At 37.9% G+C, this 26,550-nt stretch overlaps 1 protein-coding gene across 2 annotated transcripts in view; it reads left to right on the forward strand.

The window, feature by feature from the left end:
* Positions 1 to 26,550, forward strand: part of MAD1L1 (mitotic arrest deficient 1 like 1) — an 852,423-nt gene that overhangs the window by 19,350 nt on the left and 806,523 nt on the right. For both annotated transcript variants that reach the window (XM_072597719.1, XM_072597720.1), the window contains exons 4-9: positions 332 to 511; positions 1,474 to 1,598; positions 7,208 to 7,289; positions 7,957 to 8,087; positions 10,844 to 10,958; positions 12,892 to 12,953. In XM_072597719.1, coding sequence (XP_072453820.1) covers positions 332 to 511; positions 1,474 to 1,598; positions 7,208 to 7,289; positions 7,957 to 8,087; positions 10,844 to 10,958; positions 12,892 to 12,953 — 695 coding nt within the window. The remainder of the gene's footprint in view (positions 1 to 331; positions 512 to 1,473; positions 1,599 to 7,207; positions 7,290 to 7,956; positions 8,088 to 10,843; positions 10,959 to 12,891; positions 12,954 to 26,550) is intronic.

Consider the following 26,550-nt stretch of genomic DNA (forward strand, 5'->3'; position numbering starts at 1 on the left):
TGTTGTCATTGTATATATTGTTTTCTTGGTTCTTACTTCATCATCATCGTCACTTCATAATGCATCAGTTCATATAGGTCTTTCCATGTTTCTCTCTATTCATCACACACATCATTTCTTACAGCACAGTAATATTTTGTTACAATTCATGCACCACAGTTTGTTTGGCCACTTCCTAATCTGTTTTTAATTCTTCACTATCACAGAAAGTGCTGCTATAGTGACTTGTTTCTCCTTTGTTGTACACTGGGACACAGACTTAGCCCACCCTATTTCTCCATTAGACTTTATTTTGTGGAACTGAATGGAAGTTATTGTTTCTCATTTATAGAGAGAGGCTGACCGCAACCAGGAGCTCCTGACCCGTATCAAACAGCTGCAGGAGAGGGAGGTGGAAGCAGAGAATAAAATGAAGGAACAGACTGAAATCAATAGATCATGTAAACAGGATCTGGACATGGCAAACAAGAAGCTCCAGGAGAAAGAGAACAAGTTAGCTGAAGCGAATCAGGTGAGTCTTTGAAAAGCATCAGAGATGTTGCAATTGAAGGAAACTTAGGGATTATATAGTTCATTTTACAGAGAAGTTGAAGCCAGGACAGATTAATTTACTTTCTGATGGTTACACAGAACCGAGGGTCCCTCTGATCTTTTTTTCTTTGGGTTGGGGGTGGAGGCTTCCATTTCTTCTGTTCACCTGTGATAACTTACAGCACCAAGGACTCTAAAACTAGAGCAGACACTACATTCATACTTAAGTGGTTCATCATCATGTTATTTTGCAAGAAGGAGCTGAGGCTGAGGCCTGTTTTCATTGATGTCCATGATTATTGATTCTGAAGGGAGATAAAGGGGGAAAAAAAATCAAGGAAAGAAGAAGGGGATGGCAAGCCATCCATGTTCCTGCTGGCTCTTTTCTTTATGGCTGTTTGGATGCTACCTAAAGGTTATTTTAGTTTTGGCACAGAAAGAGAGTATGTTGAGCATTCATTTTTCCGAGTGATTGTTAGTGTAAGAAGAACAGGACTGGAACTGGGGGGCGTGATATTGGCTTGGTATGGATGAATGAGCTCTAGCTCTGCTTTTGTAGTGGACACTATTGATTGTTAGTTACTTTCTTTGGAATTCTAAAACAGTCTTATGATGATCATTGGGTAGAGAAACTGGTTCCTTGCGTAGGGAGCCACTTCATTCTCCTGTTGCATATTCTGATTGAGAAGAATGCTTTTGACCCTGCCAGTGAGAGAGGAAGTCATAAAAATGTGAAGTCAAGTGACAGATTGAAAATGATGGGCCTTTCTTGATTGCCTCTTGTTTTGGGGGCAGGAATGGGTCTGCCTGGCCTTTTGGATGAGTGACTTCGCCTTTGTTTATCAGTGTTTGATATCACCACGTTCTGCCGTAGGATTTACTTAACCTGATGGACTTGGCATTTTGTTCGTCTTTTTCTCTCCCTCTTTCTTTTGGATCCAGACCATCACTGAGTTAAAGGGGAAAATTTCTGAGTTGCAGTGGAATATAATGAACCAGGAGATGCAAGTGAAGAACTTGGAATCTCAGAAGCAGGAGCTGATGGAGCAGTTAGATGTCCAACACAAGTGAGTACAGCACAAGTGCAGCCCTTTCAGGGAAAAAACCCAACAACCCAAAACCTGTTGCCTCTTTGTAGAGGGAACTTCTTTCATGGATTTTGCTTTCTTTTGGTTAAAGAAGCTTCACTTTTTTCTAGCTCTGCTTGGAATAGGTCTATGAAATTTTGGATGCTACCATTGTATCGAAATTATTGTAAGTTGTTTTTCCATTCTAACTCACATATACAGATGATTCCTTCCCCAACTGTTATAAATGAGCAAAGCCCACATGATTTATTGAAATGAGGTTATGGAAATCTTATAGTATATTCATAGGAAAAGCTTAAAGTTAGATTATTATTATTTATTGTATTAATGATAACTAATCTTAAACTTAATCTTCTGTTGTCCTGATTAATAAGTAGCTTCATAGACTAAAATGTAATATAGTTATATAGTAGGCTTGAAGTTTTTTTCATTATGAAGATTCCACAAGTGTGAGAACTCAGTAAAATGATAGAATGGAAGTAAGCAATTCAGCAAGCATTTGTTAAACACTGTGTCAGGCACAGTGCTAAGTGCTGAGGATACAAAGAAAGGCAAGAACAAAAAAAGTCCCTGCTCTCAAGCAATGTATATTCTAAGAGAAGAGACAGCTTGGGGCTTTAGAGATTATTGGATCTAGTTCAGCCCCTCAGAAAGGGGAAGGGACTTGTCCATTGTCTGGAAGACAGGAGAGGGCAGTTGTGTGCCTTGAACAAGTTTGCAAATGTTCTTATTCCCTTTTTTTCCACATTAAGGCATGCACAGTTTTACTTCTTAAGTTTACTTCAGTTTAGATAAACAGCAGTAGAAGCACAACCAAATTAGTTATAGTACAGTCACAAATTAGTGATTGTAATGTCTCTTTTTATCAGTGGATTTGCAACCCATTAAAGAGCCATCAAAATTAAGGTGCTTTTGTTTTATTATTTCATTATTATAATTATTTAATTATTATAATATTAATTATTAAAACTATTATATTAATACAATACATTATTATATAATAATAATAATAAATTGTTTTATTAAGTGGAAAGAAGATTTGACAATTGATCTGCCATTGATAATTGATAATTAATAATTTAAAATTATTTTCAGTTTACTGAAGCCCCTTTTCTGTTACTGTTTTTAAAAAATTTGGATAGCATCCTTCAAGGGTATACTTGTGGACTAACTGGCAAATGTTGAGTAGCTGCTGATTCTACGTAACTCAACATTGCTAAACAGAATTTTAGCATGTCAAGATTGTAGTTATATTTCACATCTAAATTACCTGAAGCCCTTTATAATTCCATTCATTCTAGAATTCAAAAGCCCTTGTGGTTTCTTGCAAATTTTCACATTTGTGAATGCGTTGCTTTAACATCCCGTTAGAGGACCAGTGTTTCAGAGTGAGTGACCTTTAAGAGACGTCTGTAATTTGTTCATTAAAATTTTCTTCTGGGTGGTGAAACCTGAAAGGAATTGAAAAGCTTTTTTATTAGTCTGCAAAACTCAAGAACTACCTCATTTAAAGAAGCTGCATTCCTATTTGTTTACTTCATTAAAACCTGTGTATTACTACGTTACAAATTGGTTTTACTGAAGAGCGTTTTGTTCTTTATTTGTCTTTACTCACTGTAAGTGGAGTAGAGGATGCCACTAAAGAAATTTGAGATCAATAAAGATGGACTTGGCAGATGATGAGAACCATGGATAACTTATGTGCTTCACTGGTCCTGGAGATGTGAAGAGGATAAGGAAGTCCTGAGCACACTAGGAATTCTTCAAGGGATTACGGGAAGACAGGGCAAATGTCGTGCAGTGTCGACAGGGAGGGGTGGGTCAGCATCGATGGGAGGAATGTATGCACACATTGCCAGGGTTATAGATTGTTTTACTGTTTGGGTTTTTGCCATAATGTCATAACCTTAGCCTCATGTGTTTTTACTATCAATCTCAAGCCAAAGTAATTTATGAAGATATTTTATGCCAATTCAATCTGGTGACAGTTCAGTGTGTGTGTGTGTGTGTGTGTGTATATAATGTATATATGTACATACATGTATACATACATACTTGTGTGTATATATACACACATATCTATATATGTATATATACATATATATAGCTGTATATATGTACACACATATACATACATATCTGCATGTATATATGCACACACACGTACATATATGTACATGTATATCTGTGTATGTATATATACATACACATATCTGTGTATGTATGTACATGCATATATACATACACATATCTCTGTATATATGCACATATAACTATATATGTACACACATATATGTATACATATACATGTGTATGTCTATATGTAAACACACATGCATATATACATGCATATGTATGTGTGTGTATGTGTATATATATATATATATACATATATATATATATGAAATGTTCATGGAGAATCCTTTCGTTGACAATATTGACATGGAAGTATTGGACTCATCTTCTAGGATATAGCATCGTAGGTATATTTGAATAACAAATATTTTTGAGAAATGATTTCAACTTTAATGTCATTGACTCACAAACCAGTAATGAAGTTTTGGATTTTATTATATAAGTAGTTCATCGGAAAAGTGTTTTGTTTTGAAATTGAATTGATTCAATGTTATCTCTTTTTGTATTTTGTTATGGTCATTAATAAACTCAATAGCAAGAAAACTCATTATGCAGACTTCTAATTTTACAGTCAAAACTACTGATTATTCTTTTTTTGCACAAAATAGAATGGGCTCTGAAATACATTTGAGAATTTCCTGTTGCTTTTAATTAGGTTGACTGATGAATGTCATCACCAATAAATAGACTGAGGTGTGAGGGTCTTGGCACATTTTTGTAATTGAGAGGATCACATGGTCCTGTACGCACCACGTCATAGCATTGAGGCCAAGTTGTGAATGATAAGGTTGGTTTGTAAGAGAACTTCGAAGGATGCTGCAGATAATATCTTCATCTATGCTGATTCTGGAGCTGTGGATCTGGAGACTTAAAAGCAAATAGGACAGTTTCTATACAAGACAGTTTTTCTTCCCTTTGTGGTCAAGATTAATGCCAATGTCTCCTAGATATTATTTTTCCTCTGTTGAACCTAATAATCAGTTTGATAACAGCAGAAGTATGGGACAGCCAAGTGGTGCAGTGGATAGAGTGCTGGGGCTGGAGTTCAAATGTGGCCTCAGATGCTTACCAGCTTGTGTGACTCTGGGCAAGTCATGTCACCCTGTTTGCCTCAGTTCCTCATCTGTAAAATGAGCTGGAGGAGGAAATGGCAAACCAGTCCAGATTCTTTGCCAAGAAAACCCCAAATGGGGTCACAAAGAGTCAGATGTGACTAAGATGACTGAATAGCAACACGGTGGAAATTAGGGACCAGGTCTACCCTCAGTCTGGACGTAGTAGCCTGGAATGCTGTTTGTGGTGGGTGTGGGATTATATGATCCTCTCAACTAAGGAGGAGAAAGCTACTGTTTTCTGTGATGCTTCTTCATGCCAATTAGAGCTATCCCCTTTGACGTATCAGTGTGGCTTGATTCTGTTTTGTTCTCGACTTGCCTTCATTTGACACAGTGATGATATTGTTCATGTTCCTCCATCTCCAGGCAAGAGCATGTTCTTGCTTGTGCGATTGATATTTATTTAGGATACTGTCTTATGTTGCAGTGCCAGGGAAGTGTGCCAGTATATAAGCTCCTTCAGGATTTACCATTCTACCTTATAGACTTCCTACACTGTAGCTTCTGATCAGGGTGTCCATTTTACTGTGAAACATTTCAAAGATTGGGCGCACTGCCAGCACATTTGCTAGGTCTTCTATCTCTGTCATCTGGTGTCATCTTCAGGCATCTGGTATTTATTAAACACTGGAATGAGCTATTGAAACAGCAGCTCCAGCATCATACCTTGATTATTGGGGTTGGGGGTCTCCTTTTCCAGAAGTTGCATTTGTGATGGATGAACTAGTGCTGTGCTTGGAAGGGAGATTGCTTTCTATTTCAGTGGTTTCTGGGATGTGTCGTTTAAGAAGGCTACCCCTATGAGGATGAACTACTTTTAGGTTTGATTTTTTCTGTTTCTCCATCTCTGGTGTGAAGTCACCTGGCCCTTTAAGTTCCCAAGGCTGTTGGGTTCAGGGTCTGTCGGGATCTGAGAGAAGATGCTAGTCAATAATGTGCCAGGAACTGTACTAAATGTTGGGTGTACAAAGAGAAGCAAAAGATAGTTCCTGTCCTTGAGGAGCTCACAGTCTGATAGAACGTGGTAGTGGTCTGACTTGCCTAACGTGTTGCCTCCTATCTCACCCTTGGAGGGCCCTGCTGTTTCAGCTAGGCTAGCTTGTCTGCCCTGTCATTGGCCATTGGTGGAGATGGCAGACTCTTTCTCCATAGGAATTGTTTGTGCAGATTATGGCTGTAAAGGCAGGACCACAGTTAGGGTATGCCTATCTGCATGTTGGTTGCTGTTGGTGCTTATGAGAAAGGTGGGCCTCTGCTCCACAATGATTTTTCTTCTCTGTGGCTGTGAGTGCTGGGCTAGAAGCAGATGTGGTGGTTTAGGGCTGGGTTGCTGCTCTTTCAAGGATTTTGAGCTCAGGGGGTTGGTCATCTTCATCAGAATCTGAAGTGAGATAGTGATCAAGGTGGTGGTGGTGATGGTGGTGGTTTGATTTACCTGGCACTTGCTCTTTACCTTAGGATACTTTGCTATTTCACTGTGGTTTTCTTGCCTGTCTTGCGTGTGTATTTTTACTAAGTTCTTCATCCATTGGACTGTATTAGTTTTCTTCTAAGGGCAGAGTTGTTTCAAGATCAATTAAGTGGTAGAAAGTCCCCTGGAAGATTTTTTTGGACCTTTCCACCAATGGGGTAGCATGTGGTAGCACCAGCATTTATTTTATGTAGCATAGAATAGTTTTCCTTTAGAAAGGCAAGGAAGCTTCCTTGGGATTTGGTTGATATAAAAGTATAAAATTCCTGCCCTTTCTGAAGTCTGGTGGAATTTCTATCGTAAGTTGTTGTTTTGTGTTGCTGCCCTGACAAATGTGAAGGTTGGGGGAGTAGCATCTATTTTTTAATAATTATATCCTTTTAAATTCTTTAGTGTTACTTGCTACTTTTATTGTGTGTTATGGTTGATGAGTAGTATTTCATTACATTCTTAACCCAAGGCTGAATCTTTGCACTGAGCTTAGGCCATTGCTTAGAAGATGTGGCATTTGATAGCCAGAGACAATTATTGATAAAGGCTATTTCTTTTCATTGTTTTATTCCTTGAAAGATTTCTTATTGTCCAGCTATGGCTTGAGTAATCATTGTAAAGTATACAGATTAACTAATAACATGCTGTAAGTAGAATTTTTGGCATTAAAACGTGTGCATTTATAAACTATTAAAAAAGTATTTTTTTGTACCCAGTAACTGCTGCTTACTGTACTTGCCCTTAGTCCTGACTGCCAAAGATGTACAAATCTTATTAATATACTTCCATTGAATGGACTTTCATAGTTGGGATTATGCTTCATTTGTGAAATTTCCCCATATATTCGTATGTTAACTCTCTTGTCTATTCAACAGAAAATGGCAGGAAGCCAGCCAGAGAATCCTGGAGCTCCAAGAAAGCCAGTGTCTTATAGCTGACAGTGAAAAGAAAATCAAAGTGAGTAGTATGTTGGTTTCTTCCTCCCTACAAGTTAGATAGAGGTGTTTTTGTTTTATAGACATTTCAAATGGTGGATTTGGTATTTCTGAAGGCAGAATGTGTTTGGGGATGGGAAGGTGTGGATACTCTTTAACTAATTAGTTCTGTGTTAGATTGGGTCATCTCAAATCTGTGGTCCCTGGCATTAGGTTAATTGCAATTCCCTTAAATGTGTTAAGTAACTCTTTGCTTAGACAAATATGTAATCGATTAACATGTCTTTTTGAAGGGAAAAAAATGGATGAGTTTTAATTTTATGGAATGCATGAATTTTGAGTCTGTGGCTGCTGAGTTAAAGATCTGGCTAATGAGGTTAATTTGACTAATGAGGCCATATTTGCAGTCTTTGACGGACCATTTCTCTTTGCTTTACTAATAATCACATATTATACCTCTAACCCTATTAAGGTATCTAGAAATAAGTGGGTTAGGTGTCTGTAGCCGCATCAAGATAGAGACATCCCCATTGTTTAAAAAAAATGAGTCAAAATTTCTATCCTTGTTTTGAGTCAGTAGCACTATGTGATTTTATGAAAGACAGCAAATTTCATTGTTATTGGAAAAGGAATTTGCAGGCCTTCAGTGCTCCCATGTTCCATCTCTTTTGGGTCTCTGCTCTTCTTAGGAATTGGAGCAGAAGCTTTCTCTGCAGGAGCAGGATGCTGCCATTGTGAAGAACATGAAGTCAGAACTTGTACGTTTCCCAAAGATGGAGAGGGAAGTGAAGCAGCTAAGGGAGGAAAATGTCTACCTGAGGTAAAGGGGGAAGAAAAAAAGGGTCTGTTGTTCACAGAAACTCAAGAGCCTTTTGTTTCTCAAATTATTGTTTAAATTTCCTAGAATCCCAGGTAGGACCTCTGAGGTCACCTAGTCTTATGGACACCAGATTAGGAGATCCTCTTCAACACCCTACTTAAGTGTTTAAGTGTGGTGTCTGCTTGAAGATTTCCAGTGATAAGAAGCTCATTACCTTGGGAGGCAGAACATGTCACTTTTAGACAGCTCTAGTCATTAAGGACTGAAATCTGCCTCTCTTAATATCCTATTCGTTCTTCCTAATTCTGTTCTCTGGGGTCAAGAAAAACTAGTCTAATTTTCTTCCACATCATAGCCCTTCAAATACCTGAAGACAGCTATCATGTCCTCCCTGAGACTCCCCCCACCCCATTCCCCCTAGGCCAAACCTTTGAGTCATCCTCGATTTTTCCCTCTCTCTATCACCCGTATCTAATCAGTTGTCGAGTCTATTAGATTATGTCTTCCTAGCATCTTGAATCTTTTCCCCTTTCTCTATTCACCAATCTACACCCTAGTTCAGGTCCTGAATTGTACTTTATGTAGGATAGACACTTAAATGCTTGTTGAATTGAATTAGTATGTTCTTTCTTCTAGTGTCTTTCTTCTCTAATTCATCTTCACTGCTGCAAAAAAAAACCTTCTTAAGGCACAGGGAGAGAAGATAGAATAAAATAAGGCATCCCACTGCCCTGCTCTGTGATGAGGCAGAAACATCTAATTCTGACGTTAGAAATACTCTTCAGTCTGACTGTTTTCTTAATTCTTTTCATATTTATTCCTTTCTTGACAAATTCTGCATTCTGACCCAGATGGCTTCCTTGCAGTTCCCTGAACCTTACATTCAGATTCCTCCTTTTGCCTTCATGATACATGCTGGCTCCTGTCTCTGAATGTTCGTTCCCCATCATCCTCAGCTTTGCCTCTTGGAATGGCTTGTGGCCTTCTAGTCTCCTAGGTGCCTTCTCCCGTGTGCACCTTCTGGTGCCTCCATCTCCAGTTGGCACTGCTTGTCTTTTCTCATCTGTATATATGAGTTACGTCCTCTCCAGTAGATGTAAGCTCCTTGAAGCCAAGTTTCATTTTTGTACCCCTAGCACCAGGTATAATGCCTTCTACCTTGTAGGTGCTTAGTGCATGTTTCTTGAATTAGAATCTGTTCCTTCATTCAGGTAATGATAAAAGTATGAACCAAGCAAGACCAAGGCCATAATACAGTGGCACTCCACTAGAGGAAATCACGTTGATTTTATTTACTTTGTTGTCATTCTGTATTACATTCACCGTGCTTCAAGTAAATACAAGTCTTCCTGTTTTTCTCTTCTTTTTTCCTTTCCTTATCTAGTAATATTATGTTACATTCATGATCATTGATTTAATCAATTTTTCTGTAGTCACTAGGCAAACATTCTTGTTTTCAAACTTTTTATTACCATGAGTAATGCTGCTAATAACCTTGTTGTATTGGAGACTTTTCTTTTTGTCAGTAACCTATTTGGGATGTAGTTCCAGAAATGGGATTTTGGTTGTGTTCAAAGGTACAAACAATTGAATAACTTTATTGCGTAATTCCAAATTGTTTTCCTGAGTAGTTGAAACAATTTGTAGATCCATCATCAATGAATAGTATGCCTATAACCCATCCATCAATGAATTTTCCTACGTTTCTGTAATTTTTATTATTTTGAGTGTGAGCTGAGTTACAGGATCTAGATTTAAAGATGGAGGGGACTTAGAGAACATTTAGTTGAATTGTCTCATTTTGTAGATGAGGATACTGAGGCCTGTGGAGGTTAAGTGATTTGCCCAGAAGTCACTTAAGTAATAGTAAGGTCATAGAAATAGTAAGTGCCAGACCTGGGATTTGAGTCCAGGTTCTCCAGTAGGATAGTTTTAATGTGCATTTTTCCAAATATTTGTGATTTTTAAACATTTTAAAAAGGTGTTTATCTTTATTTTGTAGTTCTTTTAAAAGCTCTTTTGTTCATGTCCTTTGACTACTTGTCTATTGGAGAATTGCTACTGAATTTAAAAGTTTGTGTTAGTTTCTTATAGATTTTTGGTGTTTGGCTTTTAATAAGGTTATTAAATACAGCAATTGTTTTTGTCAATCCAGTATTCTTGTTCTAACTTCACTGATTTTATTTGTGCAAAAGGTTTTTTAAAGTTGTTTTATCACAAATGTCTATTTTTGTCTTTTGTGACTTTGTGTTTCTGTTGTCTGCTTATAAACTTTTCTCTTATAATTATGGACAATATATTTCAATGTTTTATCAATTTCAGATTGATAGGAGATGTGAAAGATGCTGACAGCCTATTTTCCAAAATACTTTCCAGCTTCCCCAGCAGTTCTTTAAAATGCATAGTATCTTGGAGTATTTTTATTTCCTTTGCTCCAGAATTTGTTTTGAGGCATTATTTTATATTTTTTTTGAAGGGAAATTTGAGAGAGCTCAGGCAAGTCCCTGCCTTTACTATCCCATTTTATGTATATGTATATTTGTCAGAAACAAGCTATGAATGATATGAAAGTTATCAGACCCTCCTAGAATAGCAAAACTTTGATAGGGAGAGTTAGTTTTCTAGACTAGGATGAGACCAAGTGTCCTCTGGCTTGGTCGACACTGTGCATTTGCTGATCAAGCCTAGGAGCTGGTTCAGGACAAAGGATTGGTTGCTTTATAAATTGTTGGTTGTTCTTTCCCTGCTGCCACCAGAGAAATGAAAGAGAACAATGGCTTGTTGAAAGAAGAAGTAGAAGGACTTCAGAGAAAATTGGAACGTCATGAGAAGCTACAGGAGGACATGGTGGCCTTGGAGTTGGAGAAGGAGGTGAGGCCTGATGTCTAGTGAATATTGTTTCGTTACCTACCTGTCTCAGCTTTCTTGAAGGATCTTAGGACCTTAAGTCCAGTTTGATTTATTTATTCAAACTGGCCATTTTCACTTTTTTTCCCCTCTTAAACTTCAATCTTTATTGTAATATCTCTTCTAATAGTGAGAATAGGAGAATGCAAAATATTTGTTCTTTGGAAGAGCTTTTTCCCCCATAATAACATACATGGACCATACAGACCTTCGGACTGTACCTTCTTTTGTAATGCACATCCAGATTTCTGTTTGAGGATAGATGAGTCTCAGTTTGAAAATCTTCAGCTTGAAGAGACCCTTGTTACTGTACATCTGCAGTGTGTGTCCATGGTAGATCTACTCATGGATGGGCTTGATCAGCTCTCCATGCAGCTACAGAGCAGAAGTGTTACAGAAGATCTTCTTCATCATCTTTTATTTTTCCACTTTGTTGGTGAAACTCTAAATTTTTATTAATGTCTTTTGTTTTTTATATCCTTGTGGTATTTTCCATCATCTGCACTAGATAACCTTCCTAGAGAGTCATCCCATAGAACAATTAGTATTTTTTTAAAGACAGAAAGAAAAGATGAATAACATGGAAAAAGTCTGAAAACAAGTGCTATGTGTGACACTTGTGGGCCTCCCACCTCCATGAAGCCTGGGCTGGAAGTGTCCTCTTTGTATCTCGCTTCTTTCAAGTCATGATTGATCTTTATAATTTTGCTGTGTTACCTAGTGATGTATCAAGTGGGGAAGGGACTGGAACTCATCCTGCTTCCATCCTGGTTCTTTTTTCTTTTTGATGATGTTTCTATTAAGACTATTCACTTTTGATAAGACCAGTTATGTAAAGTTTCTTGAGATCAGGGGCCTAATGCAGTTGAAGGGCACGTACGAAATAACTGATGAATAGATTTACTTATTTTATTTTTTTAGTTTGATTATTAAAAATCTCAGTCTCCAACAAGATGGCTAAATCATTACAATACTTACTTGGCGGCTGTAAGGGGAAGAACATGTTTCTATTACCGTTTCTTCTGGGCCTAGGAATTAGAATCATACAGTGAATTCCTCAGGTCAAGAGACAAAGAAAGAAGCTGATGGGGCTGAGTTTTCTTTTTGGGTGAGCTGAGAGGAGGTAGTGAGGAGGCAAGCTTGTGATTTCATCAATTGGGTAGAGCTCCTACTAGGAACTTCTCTACTAGTAGAGATTGTACACTTTATACACCTGCCATGCAACCTGCAGAGAGAGTTGTGGGGGTGGGGAGGGACATTGAGAGGTTAAGGGTTTTGTCCAGATAGCTCAGTAGGCTTTGAACGACTTGATCTTCTTGTGCTGAGGCCCGTTCTCTTTGCTCCACTATGCTGCCTCTAGGGGGGCAGCCTTTGCTCATGGTTTTGAATTCTTTGTTTGGTTCATTGTTTTGCACTAAGGGTCTAAGGCTACTTCATGTTACTTTTTGCATTTTGGGGTGTATATTTTCAGTGATAGGACTAGATAAGAATGAACTAGGGAGACATGCATTGGAACTATAGCAGTTGAGGAAGAAAGCAAAGTGTTTTCAGAAGAGTCTTACTTACAATTTTTACATTTTTCTAAAGAGGTAGAAGATTATAAAAAAAAATAAGGAACACTTCATTTACTCTCATATCTTAGAATCCATTGAATCCTTAGATTCAAGGAGCAGTTGTGATTTGGCCTTGAATGTCATTGTGAATCAACGCCCATCATGCTTTAATCATGAGACTACAAAAGATTTTGAATTTTAAGGGAGATTTCCTGAAATTTGAGATTGAAAGAAACAGTTTTAATACATTATGATTTCTTTGATTTTTTCCTTTTTAATTTTTTTAAAAATTAATTTGCTTTCCATTTTCTACAGTCACTTCCATAATTTCTTTGACTTTTTAGAAACTACTGGAAAAACTGAAAAGCTGGGAGACACTGGACCAAACCATGGGCTTAAATATCAGGTATGTCATAAATGTGTGTAAATTGTCCCCTCGTTCAGTTTTCACAGCTGTGATATCAGGCTTAAACAACGTTTCTTTTAAAGAACTATCCCTTGATTTCTCTGAATCAGTTTATCTTAAGGATCTGTCTTGATTTTAACTGATTTGTGTGTGGTGAGTTAATCATGACCTTTAAAGACAAACTCAGTTTGAAGTATCAGAATATTATATCTTTGAGGACATGAAGGTCCAAATTAAAGGGTTTGGTACTAGCAGAAGGGTAATAAATTCTATTTTGAAGCCTTTTTCATTAGTTTAAGGACAGAATTTGTAGCTTATGATATTAGATAGAGTAAATGTATTTTAACCCTTCAGCATATATTGACTTTGATTTGTTTGTGATCTCAGAATGTGGCTACTCCAGTGGTACAGATTTTTGAGACACATTCATACTTCCTCTTCTTATGTGATGATTATCTAAGTCTTCCCATAATTTTTTCACAATGAGTCCACCCAGCATGTTTGTTGCCTTCCTATGGTTCTCTTGACATTGCACTCTTCCGGTTCAAAATGAGCATATCCTTGATAACTTGGGAAAATAGGATTTATTAACAGTGTGGTCTAGTGTAAGTAGTACCAGATTGACATTCAGAGGATCTGGTACAGATCTCAGTTTTGCCATTGTCAGGCAAGCCATTTAACTGATCTGGGCTTCAGCTGCCTCATCTTTAAAATTAGGGACCTGGAATGGATGATTTCTTAAGGTCTCTTCTCATTTTAATCTATGATTCTGTGTTCTGAGATTCTAAAAATTTGATCCTTTGATAAAGATTCCTAATTTAATATCTGTCTGCTTAATCTTTTGACCATACCTTTGTTTTCATCATAGTAAGGAGTTCCTGGTAAAACAATCTTCCTCTGCTAATGCAGATGTCCATTAATTGCTAATTATGGTCTTAGAAAGTTGCCTGAGGTCAGGTGACTTGCCCAGGTTCACATAACCAGGGTGTGTGTCAGAGGGAGGACTTGAACCCACATTCCCTTGACTCCAAGGTCATGTCTCAATCCACTGCACAGCACTGCTTCTCTTTAAGGAGTGCTTAAGAAGAAGTTGAAGAATTCAGAAAGATGAAAAGATAGTTTTGTGCACAAATGCTGGCAGAAGGACTTAAGAAAGCTTTCTATTGTTTCTTCCTAAAGTTGGAAAAGATAAGTATGAGGAGGAAAGACTGGAAGGGAATTTAATGACTGACTCTAAGACTAAGGGAAGGGAGCATTTGGAAATAGTGTGTAGGTTTGGTATAGTGAAACTTGAGGCTTCATAAATAAATTTGAGATTCCACAGAGATTCTAGTGCTGCTATACTCAAGCCAAAATACAGTAAGTGCCCAAATAACTCCTTATCAACATGAAAAAGATGAGTTTCAGTTTAATTTTTAGTTATTTCTGTAGGTTAAAAATTAATTATTTGTTTTAAAAATTTGAAGCCCATTTGCTTTATATTTATAAATTGTCCCTTCAATTATTGTCTCCCCTTTTCCACTTGACCTGTTTTGTTCTTTCCCTCCCATTGGGCCCAAGACATGCTAGCAGAAGAGCCGTTTTGATGCATTCCAGTCTTCCCCTTTAGAAGAAAACAGGTTTTACTACTCAGAATTTGTCCCAGCAAAGTTTCTCTGTCAGCTTTTGGTAGAGAAGCTTTTACTTCCTGCTGTTCAGGTTTAATGAGGTAATTTCACAGTGGGGGGAAATGGAACCAAGTGACTTTTCCTGCTGAAGTCTAATAACATCTTCATTTAAAATCAGAATATTCACTACAAAGTGTTAGCAAGGTATTTGATTATACCACATTGTTTAGTGTTGTTAAAGGGTTCTTTTTTTTTTTTTTACATATATACAGAAAAGGTAATTGCTCTCAAGAAAATCATTTTTTCTTTGTGATTATAACGAGTGGAGTTGGGCTGAGTTTTTAGGCCTGCCTTTTATGGCTTGAAGAACATTTTTTTTTTCCCTCCAGGTCTGGTAAAAATATAATTGGAAATTGTTGACGTAAGCAGGGCCCTGTAGTAATCCCCTTTGCCAACTTCAGCCAGCCTGTTTGCCAGCTCATAAGTTGATGATAGGCAGGATGGGGTCACAGCAGATTGGGCACTGCTGGATGGCACATCTTTTGATGTTTATCCTGGAGTCAGTGTGATATGAGCTGTACCTCTTTATAAGTAAGAGAGAGGGGAAGAAGCAGCAGCTCTGAAACTTTCCATTGCTTCCTGTTTCTATTTCTATCTACCTGTTGCTCCAGGGCTCTCTAGGGGAGAGTTGTTCATCTTCCTCTAGTGGTTCTACAACTCTTTCCGTTACTTGTAGGTGCCACAGCCTTACTGCTGCCTCATTTCTAATTTCATAAGCCCTCATCTGAATATCATACTGAATGGCTTTTGCCATATATACTGTTGTCTAAATCTTTCTGGAGAGGCTGGACTTAACGTTTTCAGTTAGTCATGTGAACATCAAGAGGCATGGAGTGTTTAAAGGGCTTTTTTATTTTTGCATGCTTGTTGGATTTTAAGACAGGCAGGGATGTGGAAGTCTTTTATACTGTTCTACACAATCTATCCCAAGATTGAGAATTTTCCTTAAAGAGTTGTCCTTTACTTAAAGAGTAATTTAATTATGCTATCCAACTGCTGGCTCTGGAATCAGCTTCCATTTCAACCAGTTTTATTGGCTTCATTTCCCTCTGCAACTTTAAAATGCTTCTTGGTTGTTTTTTTTTTTTGCCTTTAAAAGTTACAGAGGACAAACTAGGATGCTATTTTTTTAAAACTTCACCTGAAAAACCCAAGATTGTGTTGTGTGAATCCCAACAGAGCTGTAATCTTCAGAGAGTTCCCCTTTTCCAGATTTATTAGCCAATCAGAAAGCATCTCTTCTCTTCCCAGCGATTCCTTAGGCTAATCATAAGCATCCATGATTTCTCTAGAATGAAGGGGATTAAATGTTCACTTGTATAATCAGTCAAGCTTCTGCTGGAATGGGAGAGTACCTGGTATGTGCTAAAGGGCCAACAAACTGCATAGAACAAGCAGAGCACATAGAGCAGAACTGAACTTCTGTCCCAAATGCAGACTAACATGTCTACGTTTATTTATTTCACATCCATAGTGTGTGTTCCCCAAGTCACTTTCACTTTCTTGGGTTGTTCTTTCTTTACTTGGTGTTCTTTCACTTGGTGATCTCATCTATTTCCATTGTTCATGTCATCTTTGTGCCAAAGATTCCCAGATCTAGATATCTAACCCTGATAGCTAGTTGGTAGTGTTCAAGGGTCTGTCTAGTTCATCCATCATGTTCAAAGCTACTCGTTATCTTTCTCCCCAAACTTGCTCCCCTTCTAAACTTCCTTATTACTTGTGAAGGCGCTAATATCCTTCCAGTAAGCCAGGTTTAGAACCTGGTTATCATCCAAAGCTCCTCACTCTTCACTCCTCCCTCCCCTCCCCCATCATCACTTCTGACATAATCTCTTGTAGTAGCTTCCCACTTGGTTTCCCTTCTTCAGATCTCTTCATACTCCAATCCATCCTTTATACAGCTGCCAAAGTGATTTTCCTTAAGTGAATGTGGGACCATATTAACTTTCCTCTGTCACTCCACTCTGCTCCTTATAATAAACTCTAATTGATCCAGTACCCATTACTCTATTTGATCCTAAATCAGTGAAATAGTCATCCTCATTTGATTAGCCAGCCTAATCAGATATGATCAGATGTCCATAATTGGTCTTTTAGAATGTTGAGGCTCATATTTATCAAGAACAGATTATAACAAGGAAAAGGCAGTATTTGACTAGATTTTCTGACTCGGATGCCTGCTCTTTTTTCACTACTATTTTATATTTGTATAGGTCTTTTCAATTTACAGTTTGCTTGTTTGAAGGAAAGATTATACATAGTGTATTAATTAAACTGATTCTAGAACATTGAAGGTTTTTTAGGGAAATGTTTTATGAAATTGTTTGAGACTCTTGAATGGCATGCTAAGGAGTTCAGATAAATTTTTTTAAGATTAAAAATTTATTAAGATGTATAATAGACTTATTGAGATGACACTTAATCTTGGCTATAGGGGGCAACAGATTTCAAAGCAGAAATGCAGATGTCTCAAAGCAGGAGAAGAACTAGCTTAGGAAAGTGTCTTTTTGACCAGATTTTTAAATTTTACTACTGGGAAGTGATCCCTTCCTATCAGCTTTTGCTTTGAATTCTTGCCGTTTTTTCCTATTCTTTTTGTTTCAAAGCTAGATCTTCCTTGTTGTCCTGAACTGCTTCAGAGATGTTTACTTGTTAAGTTGAAGACAAGTACCTTTTGGTCACGTTTGTGTGTGTGTATGCGCACGCGTGCGTGCATTTTGAGTTTAGAGTTGTATTAAGGGCTTACTATGTGTTAGGTACTGGCCTAGGATTCGGAAATATGCTAAAAGTCTGACTATTCCTATTCTCAAAGGGCTTACATTCTAGTGGAGATAGATCTTTAGGGAAACCTTTTAGGGAAGCTTTTAGCATTGGACAGAATGGATAGAAGAACAGAGAAAGAAAAAATATATAACAAGGGAACCAGTTAGGAAGCATTAAAGTAGCATTGGGAATGAGAAAGGAATGAATAGATATGACAGGAATAGGGTATTAAGAGCTCTAAGAGGCACTTATTGCTGTGATTTCTATTTTGAAAACATTTATCAATTTTCTCTGGGTCAAACACAGCCTGCTAAGGCAGCAGAACAGGATTCGTAAAATGTTTTGTAAAGATTTTGTCAGTTCTGAGTATGTAATAAACACATGCTTGGAACAGCTTTGAATTTTGTTTGGTTTCTGAATATCTTAGCTTTTATGCTGTGAAATTGCCTTATGAAAACAAAACAGAATAACTCCTAGACTTTAGCTGCCTTATTTTAGGGCCTGGTTACACAATTTCTGAACCCACCTAATTTAGCTTTGCAGTGTGATTGTGTGAAGCTCTGTCTTTCCACTAGGTGGCAAACTTCCCTTTGTAATTTTGAAATCTAGCCTCTCCACTTTGGACTGTTGCAGCCTTTGAAGGGTTATGGGCATCACCAAACTAAAATTGTTCGTTGATATTTTTGTTTTATATGCATTTTAATGCCAGATCCAAGAATTCACTCCCACTGGACCAGTACTGCTTCAGTAATGAGAATCTTACACTTGGTTTCCTGTTCCTGTCTGGGAAACTGTGGATCTAAAACCTGTTCCTTTACCTCATCTGCCAATAGACATGTTGTGCCTTGTGCATTTTATTCCTCCTAAGCAACCCTTTCTTGGATTGTTTTTTGAATCATTATTGTGACTCTAGCTGAGACTTAAATTAATTTGACAAATAAGCACCTTCTTTGTGGAAGGGATTATTTTAAAGTAGTCCATTTGAGAATGAAGGTGAAGTCAAGGTCCTGAATTTTGGATGTCTCATGATAGGACATTTTCCAGGCAGAGCTGCAGTGTGGTGGAGTGGGTTTAAAGTCAGAGCCTGGACTCTGATTCCAGCTGTGTCACTTATTTTAGTCAGTCAGTAAACATTTATTAAATGCCTACTACGCTCCAGGCACTGTCTAAGCACAGGGGATTCAAGAAGAGTCAAAAGACAGTCCCCGCCCTCAAGGAGTTTGGAGCCAAATGCTACAATTGAATAATTGTAATTAAATAATGAATCCAAGCTTTTGTTTGGGTTAATGATACTCTAACATGATGATAATTAATGATAATCTAAACCTTTATGATCTTGGACAAATCATTTAATCCCTCTGGACTTTGAACTGGATGACCTCTAAGGTGTGTTCTACGGTCCACTTGAGTTTTGGCCGTATTGCTGCTTACGTGATGACAGAGAGGCCTGTGCCCGGGACAGTCTCACTAAGAGTTGGGGACCGGGGCCCATCTTTGTAGGCTCAGAAGCTGTCTGTTGTTTATGAAGACAAATATCCAAATTTATAGAAAACGGAGGTATACAGTATTCTAATTTATGAATTTACAGTGGAGAGTATGTGGAGATGCAGCGCCAAGTGCCAATTATCTGTATAAGGTAGTCTGTTCTGATAAGTTAACTCAGGAGACCAAATTAAAAAGTTAGAAGGTTGCTTAGTGAACGTAGAATAATAGCTTGGTGAATTGCCCTTCCCTCCCCTCAAGAAATGGTAGTGTTTCCAGCACTTGAGTCCATACAGTAATGGAGCTGTAGCTTGGTGTTTCCCGGACCTGCTCAGCAGCATGCTTGTAGGGGACATTTTCCTTTTGGTTGTTATTTTTTCAGCTCATTTTGTACTGATTCATTTTGGCTTCAGCTAAAATCTTATCACCAGATACAGGGCTTGTTTTCTTTGGAAAATGGGTGAATTTTAGCGCTCTGTACATTTTGTAAGAAAATTGACTTTTTTTGGCTTTAAACTCACAGCATAATCTGTAAAGTCTGGACAAATTATCAGGATAATAGTGCAGAGTGGCCAAAACATGGCTCTTAAGGATGAAGAAGGTGTTTGTACAGGGAAGAGGTAGCTATCTAGTTCTCATTTTCTTAACCAGATAGAATGTGCCAAGTTCAGTGCTGAGTGATTGGAGAAATTCCTGGGACTTTTGCAGATTTGAATCTGCTTTGTTCATGCTCTTTTTTACATATTCCTTGGGACTTGGGTATGTTCTCTGTGGAAGGCATAGAGAAACTGTAGTATTAGGACAATCTCGTGGCTTGTTGGGGGATACACACTGAAAGACAAGGCTGTTAGATATCTGCTCCTTGCCTTCTATCACCAACTCATGCTTTTATCTTTCTACTTTTATCCAGTCAGACAGCTAATCTGAGGAGATATGGTGATGCAGTGGAAAGAGACATGGCCCTGGTGGCAGAAATCCTTGTCTTCCTGGTGCCTGGGACTTGCCAGCCCTGATAAATATTACTCATTTTTGAAAGTCCTTGTGGGGACAGATAATAGCGCCAGAAAGGAACTAGAAAGCATCCGTAGGAGTGATAACATCCTAGGCAAGAAACTGAAGATCTTAGAAAAATGGGTGTTTTTTAGGGCTTTCACAAAAGAAAGTAAATGTGGTAAGTGTAATGTTAATAGAATAGGAAGCTCTTCCCTGCCCATTAATAGGCTTACACTTGGAGCTTAGACTGGGAAGAGCTTGCCCAAGGAGGAGAGAGAGAGAGAGACTGAGAGCAAACATAATCAGGGAGTGAGAGCAGGCAGAGCAGAGAGACAGAAGCAAGCTGTGAGGGAGGGAGGGAGGAATTTGTCTAGGGGAGCTTGTTTTGTGGGGAGACCTGACAGAAAGAAGGTTTTTAAGATGTCAGTGTTCCCTGGATTAGTGATATGTACCCTGTGAAGTTTTACTTCCTGGTATTCTAATGATGTCCCAAATAAATATTTTGGTTTTGCCTTTGAGGAAGAGAGTGTATTATATTTTTGCGAATTACTCTGGAAATATGCTTGCATGTTCATAGTGGCTGCATTGGCGTTATGGTGAGCAGCTGGCTAAAATGATGCCGTGAGAAATCAGGAGTTGGAGCTCTGGACCAGGTATATGAAGATTGCGCTCTTGGCTACGAATGGATTCCATCTAACAAGGACCATGAAAAATGTATTTGCCTAGTGGCTTGTACATCTCATCTAGAGGACTTTAGGTTGAAAATGAATAGAGAAAGAGAAAACTAACTGCATGCTTAATCTGTTTGGATACAACAGAGAGTAAGAACTATGTAGCATCTGAAGAAAAATATCAGTGGAAAGATACAGAAATTTGCCAGAGACAGTATCAAGGAAGAGGTATAGTAATAATAACTTGTGGCCTCAGGGCTGTCTACATGATTTCTCAGACTATGTATGATAAACGGAACTAGAGATCTCAATACAAGGAAATGGATTTGATTTCATATATATCATGTACATCCCTGAGACTTATTGGACTCTGATTTATGACTGTCACATAAAGAACAGACCAGATAAAAAGCATTGTATAGTACAAAGATCCAGGCCTGTGAAGACATCCTCGAAATGGAGGAAGAAATGAAGGCAGAATTGGTGATATCATTTTGGGAATGTTCTGTTGGCCAGAAGGAGGAAATAGAGGATGAGCTCTGGAAGCTGAGAGTAAAACAGTAAAGGGTGTGATGGAGTAGTAATAGGGGGATTTCATATTTCTTCTGTCTGCTGAAAACAGAGGAGTTGAAAGTTTTTTGAATTGTCTCTAGGAACTTTCATATCTACTAAGGCAATAATGACCTTCCCTCTCAGAACTCACCTAGCCGTTTGTTTTGTTATTTTGTTATACGTATAGGTATTTGTATTGGAGCCTTATCCCCCTACTAAACAATAAAGTCTTTGGGAAACATGGGCTATGTCTTTTCTAAACTGTATATTTTCTTAGAACCTAGCACAAGTTCTAAGATAGAGTAGATGCTTAATAACCACATAATGTTATGTTTAATATCAATTGTTGTTGATGGTGATAATTTCATTCTTCAAAAAGTAGAGGAAGTGAGGAAAACTGCTCTTTTTGACACAATTCTGACTAATAAGCAAGAACTGGTTGCCCATCTAGGTAATGGCAGGACTCTTAGGAGAGAGTTTCCATACAATTTTAAAGTTTATGATAACAAAGGAAGAGTCTGGTATATGTCCTAAACATTGTCCTGTTGAAATGAAGATGGATACCCAAAGAATGGCAATGGATTGGTGACAGCTTGGAGGGAGGTCTGTTATGGAATGTCACAAAGCTTTGTCTGTTGACCTGTGGTAGTCAACATTTTTATCTTGCTCCAAATAGTAAAAGTAGGAGCAGTGAATGGAATTTGCAGATGTAAATTTTAGGTTCCTAACTTTTTCATGATTTCTCTCTGAGAAATGGAATTGGCTGCTGTGGGAGGTACTGTCTTCCTTCTTAGTGTAGAGCTTCAGGCCGAGACTTGAATGAACACTTGTTGGGATATCATAGCAGAGATTCCTGATAAGGTATGGGTGGGCCTTGATGATCTTTGAAGTCCTTTCCAGCCTTGACATTCTGTGATTCTAATTTGAAACATACTGGGGCTGGTGCAGCAAGCTTGTTGTCTTGGTTAGCTTAGACCTGTCAGGGGAAATGCAGATTTGATAGGAATCTGGGCCAACACTGATGGACCATTTTTGCTGGCTATGAAACCTGCCAGCTGTAGGCAGCCCACACCAAACTGCTGACCTGACTCTGAGAGCCAAAGATGGAAACCTGTGACTGCTGACCTGGTTTTCTTCCTAAAAACATCTGTGGACTGGCCAGCTGACAAATGTTGGGAACTAGTTTCCCCTGATATGTCAGGCCAATTAAGAAGGACAGTGAAGGGGTTGCATAATTTCTTTCTAAGGAAGGATTTAATTGACCATTCTAGATGTTTTTATTATGCTAGTTATCACTGTTATCATTTGTAATTAGTTAGGCATTGGAGTTGATCAATATGGCAAGCAGCATTGGTGCTTGAGAAAGGTGAATGTGCATTGTCAGGTGTCTTGTCATATATTTAATTAGTTAATTTTCTTTTGGAGATATGTTGTAGGAAGAAAAATGTTTTATTTTTGAGTTTTTGTGATGAACCTGGGCTCTTGTAGAGGACTGATTATTTAGTGTCTTTTTGTTTTCTACCATCTTCATTTCGGTCATTCCAAAATACTTGTATGCAAAGTCATTTCTCCCAGTTATTGGGAGTCATTTTGAATTGAAAGAATTTTGGAGCTTGAAAATCATCATCCCTTCATTTATAAATAAGTAAACCAAGGCCCTAGGGAATTATAACCCCATAGCCAAACAGTTAGTTTGGTGCCAAAAGTACAGGAAAACCCAGGTTTCTCAACTTCTAGTATGCTAGAGTTTTTTGTTTCATGCCAAACTGTTTCTTATTGAACAGATTATGAGAAGGAATTGAGTCCCCAACTTCTTTCAAGGGCCAGGTCAAATGTCACCTCTGACACGTGGTTTATTTTGATTCCCCAGTTTTTAGTACCCTCCCTCTCTGAAATTACTTGGCATTGATTTTATATACAGTTAATTTGTATTGTCTCTTGCCCCTCCCTCCACCCCCAATAGAATGTCACCATCTTTTTCATTTTTGTCTTTGTAGCTCTACCACTATCATAGTGTGAAACTCAGTTTTTAATAAATGCTTGTCCAATGAATGAATGATACTGTATTCAATGACATCTAAGTTTTCTCAGTTCTTAGATACTGGGAACAAATGGATACTTCTAGATTTTGTCTTAGGTTGATCTGATGTGACCGAACTAGGCAAAAACCAGATGTTTTTATATGCCAACATATTTGAAAGGATTTTCTGGCTTCTGCCATAGCAGTGGGTCTACTTTTATTTTCCAGTTTTGCTCACAGCCTTGACCCTTGTAAGTAAGCTTTTGTGTGTGTGTGTGTGTGTGTGTGTGGTTTTAAATTAAGCTAGTTTTGTATTTTTACAGTTAATATTTTATAGCCTACAACGGTGATGTATGGGTTGTATCTTTTAACTTGTCTAGGTGCCAAGAGATTCCTCGTGTTAAATGAGATGCTTCAGAACATGAAGCAGAAAACAAATAGACACAAAAGCATTATGACAATTGTCACACTTTTATGTGTAGCATGGCCCAGGAGGAAAGGGTGATCTCCCCCACCCCTTTTTCTGTAAAACACATTTGAATTTCTGGAATCTTTGATAGACTTCAGAAACGAGAGGTAGATTTGGTCAGTGATTTGTGGATGAAGCGGTGTCACTGACAGGATCTTCTTCTTTTCTCATGTCCCCAATCACAGCTAGATTCACTAGAGACAAAAACCATACAACTGGAAAGTAAATTGCATTCTTGCCCTGGGTTAGCTCCAGGCAGGTTGGTTTTCTCAGACCATCAAGTTTGTCTGGGGATGTTGCTGCATGATCTTACCTGCCATTTTTTTTTTTTTTTTTGGCAGCAGCCCATGTGGCGATTGCAAAGTTCAGGAGAACATAAAAGACATTTTTATGAAGAGAGAATGCTTCTCCTAAGGGTCTCAAGAGCATGTATTGTGAGAGTGCTGCAGTGTTTTCTTAGATCTTGCTGGAGTAGACTTTTTCAATGAAATCCATCCTTGAACTTCTGTTGTAAATTATTTATTTATTTATAGCCAGTGAAAACTTACCTCTTCTCTTCCCCCTTCCCTCACACCCCTTTGAGAAAGAAAATAAAGTAAAATCTATGTTGGAAACATAGAAAATACCTTTCTACACTGACAGCATTGAAGAAAACGGCTTGTTCTGTCCTCCTTTACCTCTGGTAGTGTATTTCATCCTGAGTCCTCTGGAGTTGTGGTTGGTTATCGCGTTGATCAGCGTTCTTAAGTCTTTTATAATTATTCTTTATAATGTTGTTGTTTACATTATTGTTCTGGTTCTGTTTACTTTATCCTGTATCCTTTCATACAGATCTTTCTAGTTTCTCTGAAATCATCTCCTTCATCATATCTTATAGCAAAATAAATTTCATCACATATTCCGTAACTTCTTCAGCCATTTTTCAATTGATAGAGACATCCTCAGTTTTCAGTTTTTTTTGCCATTACAAATGAGCTGATATAAATATTTTTGTACATCCTTAGAGTTCATTTGACTTAGGATTAATCTATTCTTTAATATACCCTGCCCTCCTCTCTTCTTCCTTTTCCTTCCTGTTTGTGAATAAAATGTATTTCTGTACCCAGTTGGTTATATGCGTGTGTGTGTGTGTGTGTGTGTGTGTGTGTGTGTGCGTATTCTTTCCACCTCTGACCAGTTCAGATGAGAGTTAGATTCACTTGTACCTGTTATCCCCACCCTTTGCTCCTTGTTGGTATATAGATGCTTATTAGTGTTCCCTGATTATGTGAGTTTTTCTTTCCCTTTCTCCTCTCTTTCCATTCTTCCTTTAAGATCATTAAGAAACAGAAGAACTATTCCCAGGCACTTTACTTAATTGAACTTCCCCCTATGACCCTTAATGAGGATGGGGTTCATGGGACAGATGTAGTATCAACTCCTCATATTAGAATGTAAACAGATTATCCTTGTTTAGTCTCTTAGGATTCTTCACTTACATTGACCTTTTTATTTTCTCTTGACTTCTGTTTTTGCTAATCAAAGATTCTGTGTAGTTGTGGTATTTTAATCAGTAATGCTTGGAAGTCCTTTATTACATTAAGGGTTCGTCTCTTTCTCTCCACTCCCACACCCCTACCCCTTCATTCCACGCCTGTAATATTATACTGAGTTTTGCTGGGTAAGATATTGCTGTCTATAAGCCTATTTTCTTTGCCTTCTGTAACATCTTATTTCAAGCTCTGCCCTCATTTATTGTGATGGCTGCCAAATCTTGTGTAATCCTGATTGTGGTTCCTTGGGTACTTGAATTTTTTCTCTCTTACTGCTTCTAATGTTTTTTCTTTTACTTGAAAGCTCTGGATTTTGGCTATGATGTTACTAGGAGTTTTCATTTTGGGATTTGTTTCAGGAAATGTTATTATCACTGTTCAGTTGTTTTTCAGTTATGTCTCAGTGTTCATGACCTCATTTGGAGTTTTCTTGGCAAAGATATTGGAGTGACTCATATTATAGATGAGGAAACTGAGGCAAACAGGTTGAAGTGACTTGCTGGGGGTCACATGGCTACTAAGTGTCAGAGGCCAGATTTGAACTCAGGAAGATAAATTTTTTTTGACTCCCGACTTGACATTATCCACTATGTTACCTAGCTGCCATTTAGCAAATGACTAGTAAATTATTTTTATTTTTCCTTTCCCTTTTGGTTCTGAGAGAGCTTGCAGTTTTAAGTTTTTCCAAATATATACTATCTAGGATTTGTTTGTTTTTTTTTTGTCATGACTTTCATGTGGTCTAATGATTCTTAAATGTTTTCTCTTTGATCCATATTCCATGTGAGTTGTTTTTAGTATGAAATACCTTAGATTTTCTTTGATTTTTTTCAGTCTTTTGACTTTGTTTTTAATATTTTTAATTGTTTTATAGAATTGTTAACTTCTTTTTGAACCCTTCTTATTTTCAGGGAGTGTGTTTCTTGGGTAAGGTTTTGTACCTCTTATACCAAGCTGTTAATTCCCTGCTTAGTTCCCTGTTTAGAGGCTTTTTCCTCTAGTGTTCTTGTTTCATTGATAAACACATTTTTAAGGCTCTGTTCTTCTTAAACTCTTGCTTCACCTCTTCCACATGTTCCGTGATTTGTCTCCTTGCTGTGTTTTTGTTTGGGGCTTTTCCTATAAATGTTCTGGAGTCATTTTCTTTTTCCGGTTTTATGTCTTCAGCAGCTTCATCACCATAACAGCGTTTAACAGTGGGATTCTTTTCTGGTTTTTTCATTCTGCCAACCTAGTCCCTGACTTCTAATTTGAGTTGGAGACTAGGCTCTGTGGACTTCTGGAGGGAAAGTTTGATCTGGTCCTTTTTGCTGCTGTCTTGCGTATTGAATATATAGTGTTTCAGGATCTCAGGAACAATTCAGGCTGGGAACCTGCAGGTTCTGTGATCCCAGAGTGTTCTGATTCACTGTAAAGTTTGATGGGTGCCCCTCTTGTCTGAGTTC

This window comes from Notamacropus eugenii, chromosome 3 (genome assembly GCF_028372415.1).
Source record: "Notamacropus eugenii isolate mMacEug1 chromosome 3, mMacEug1.pri_v2, whole genome shotgun sequence".
Taxonomy (NCBI): Eukaryota; Metazoa; Chordata; class Mammalia; order Diprotodontia; family Macropodidae; genus Notamacropus; species Notamacropus eugenii.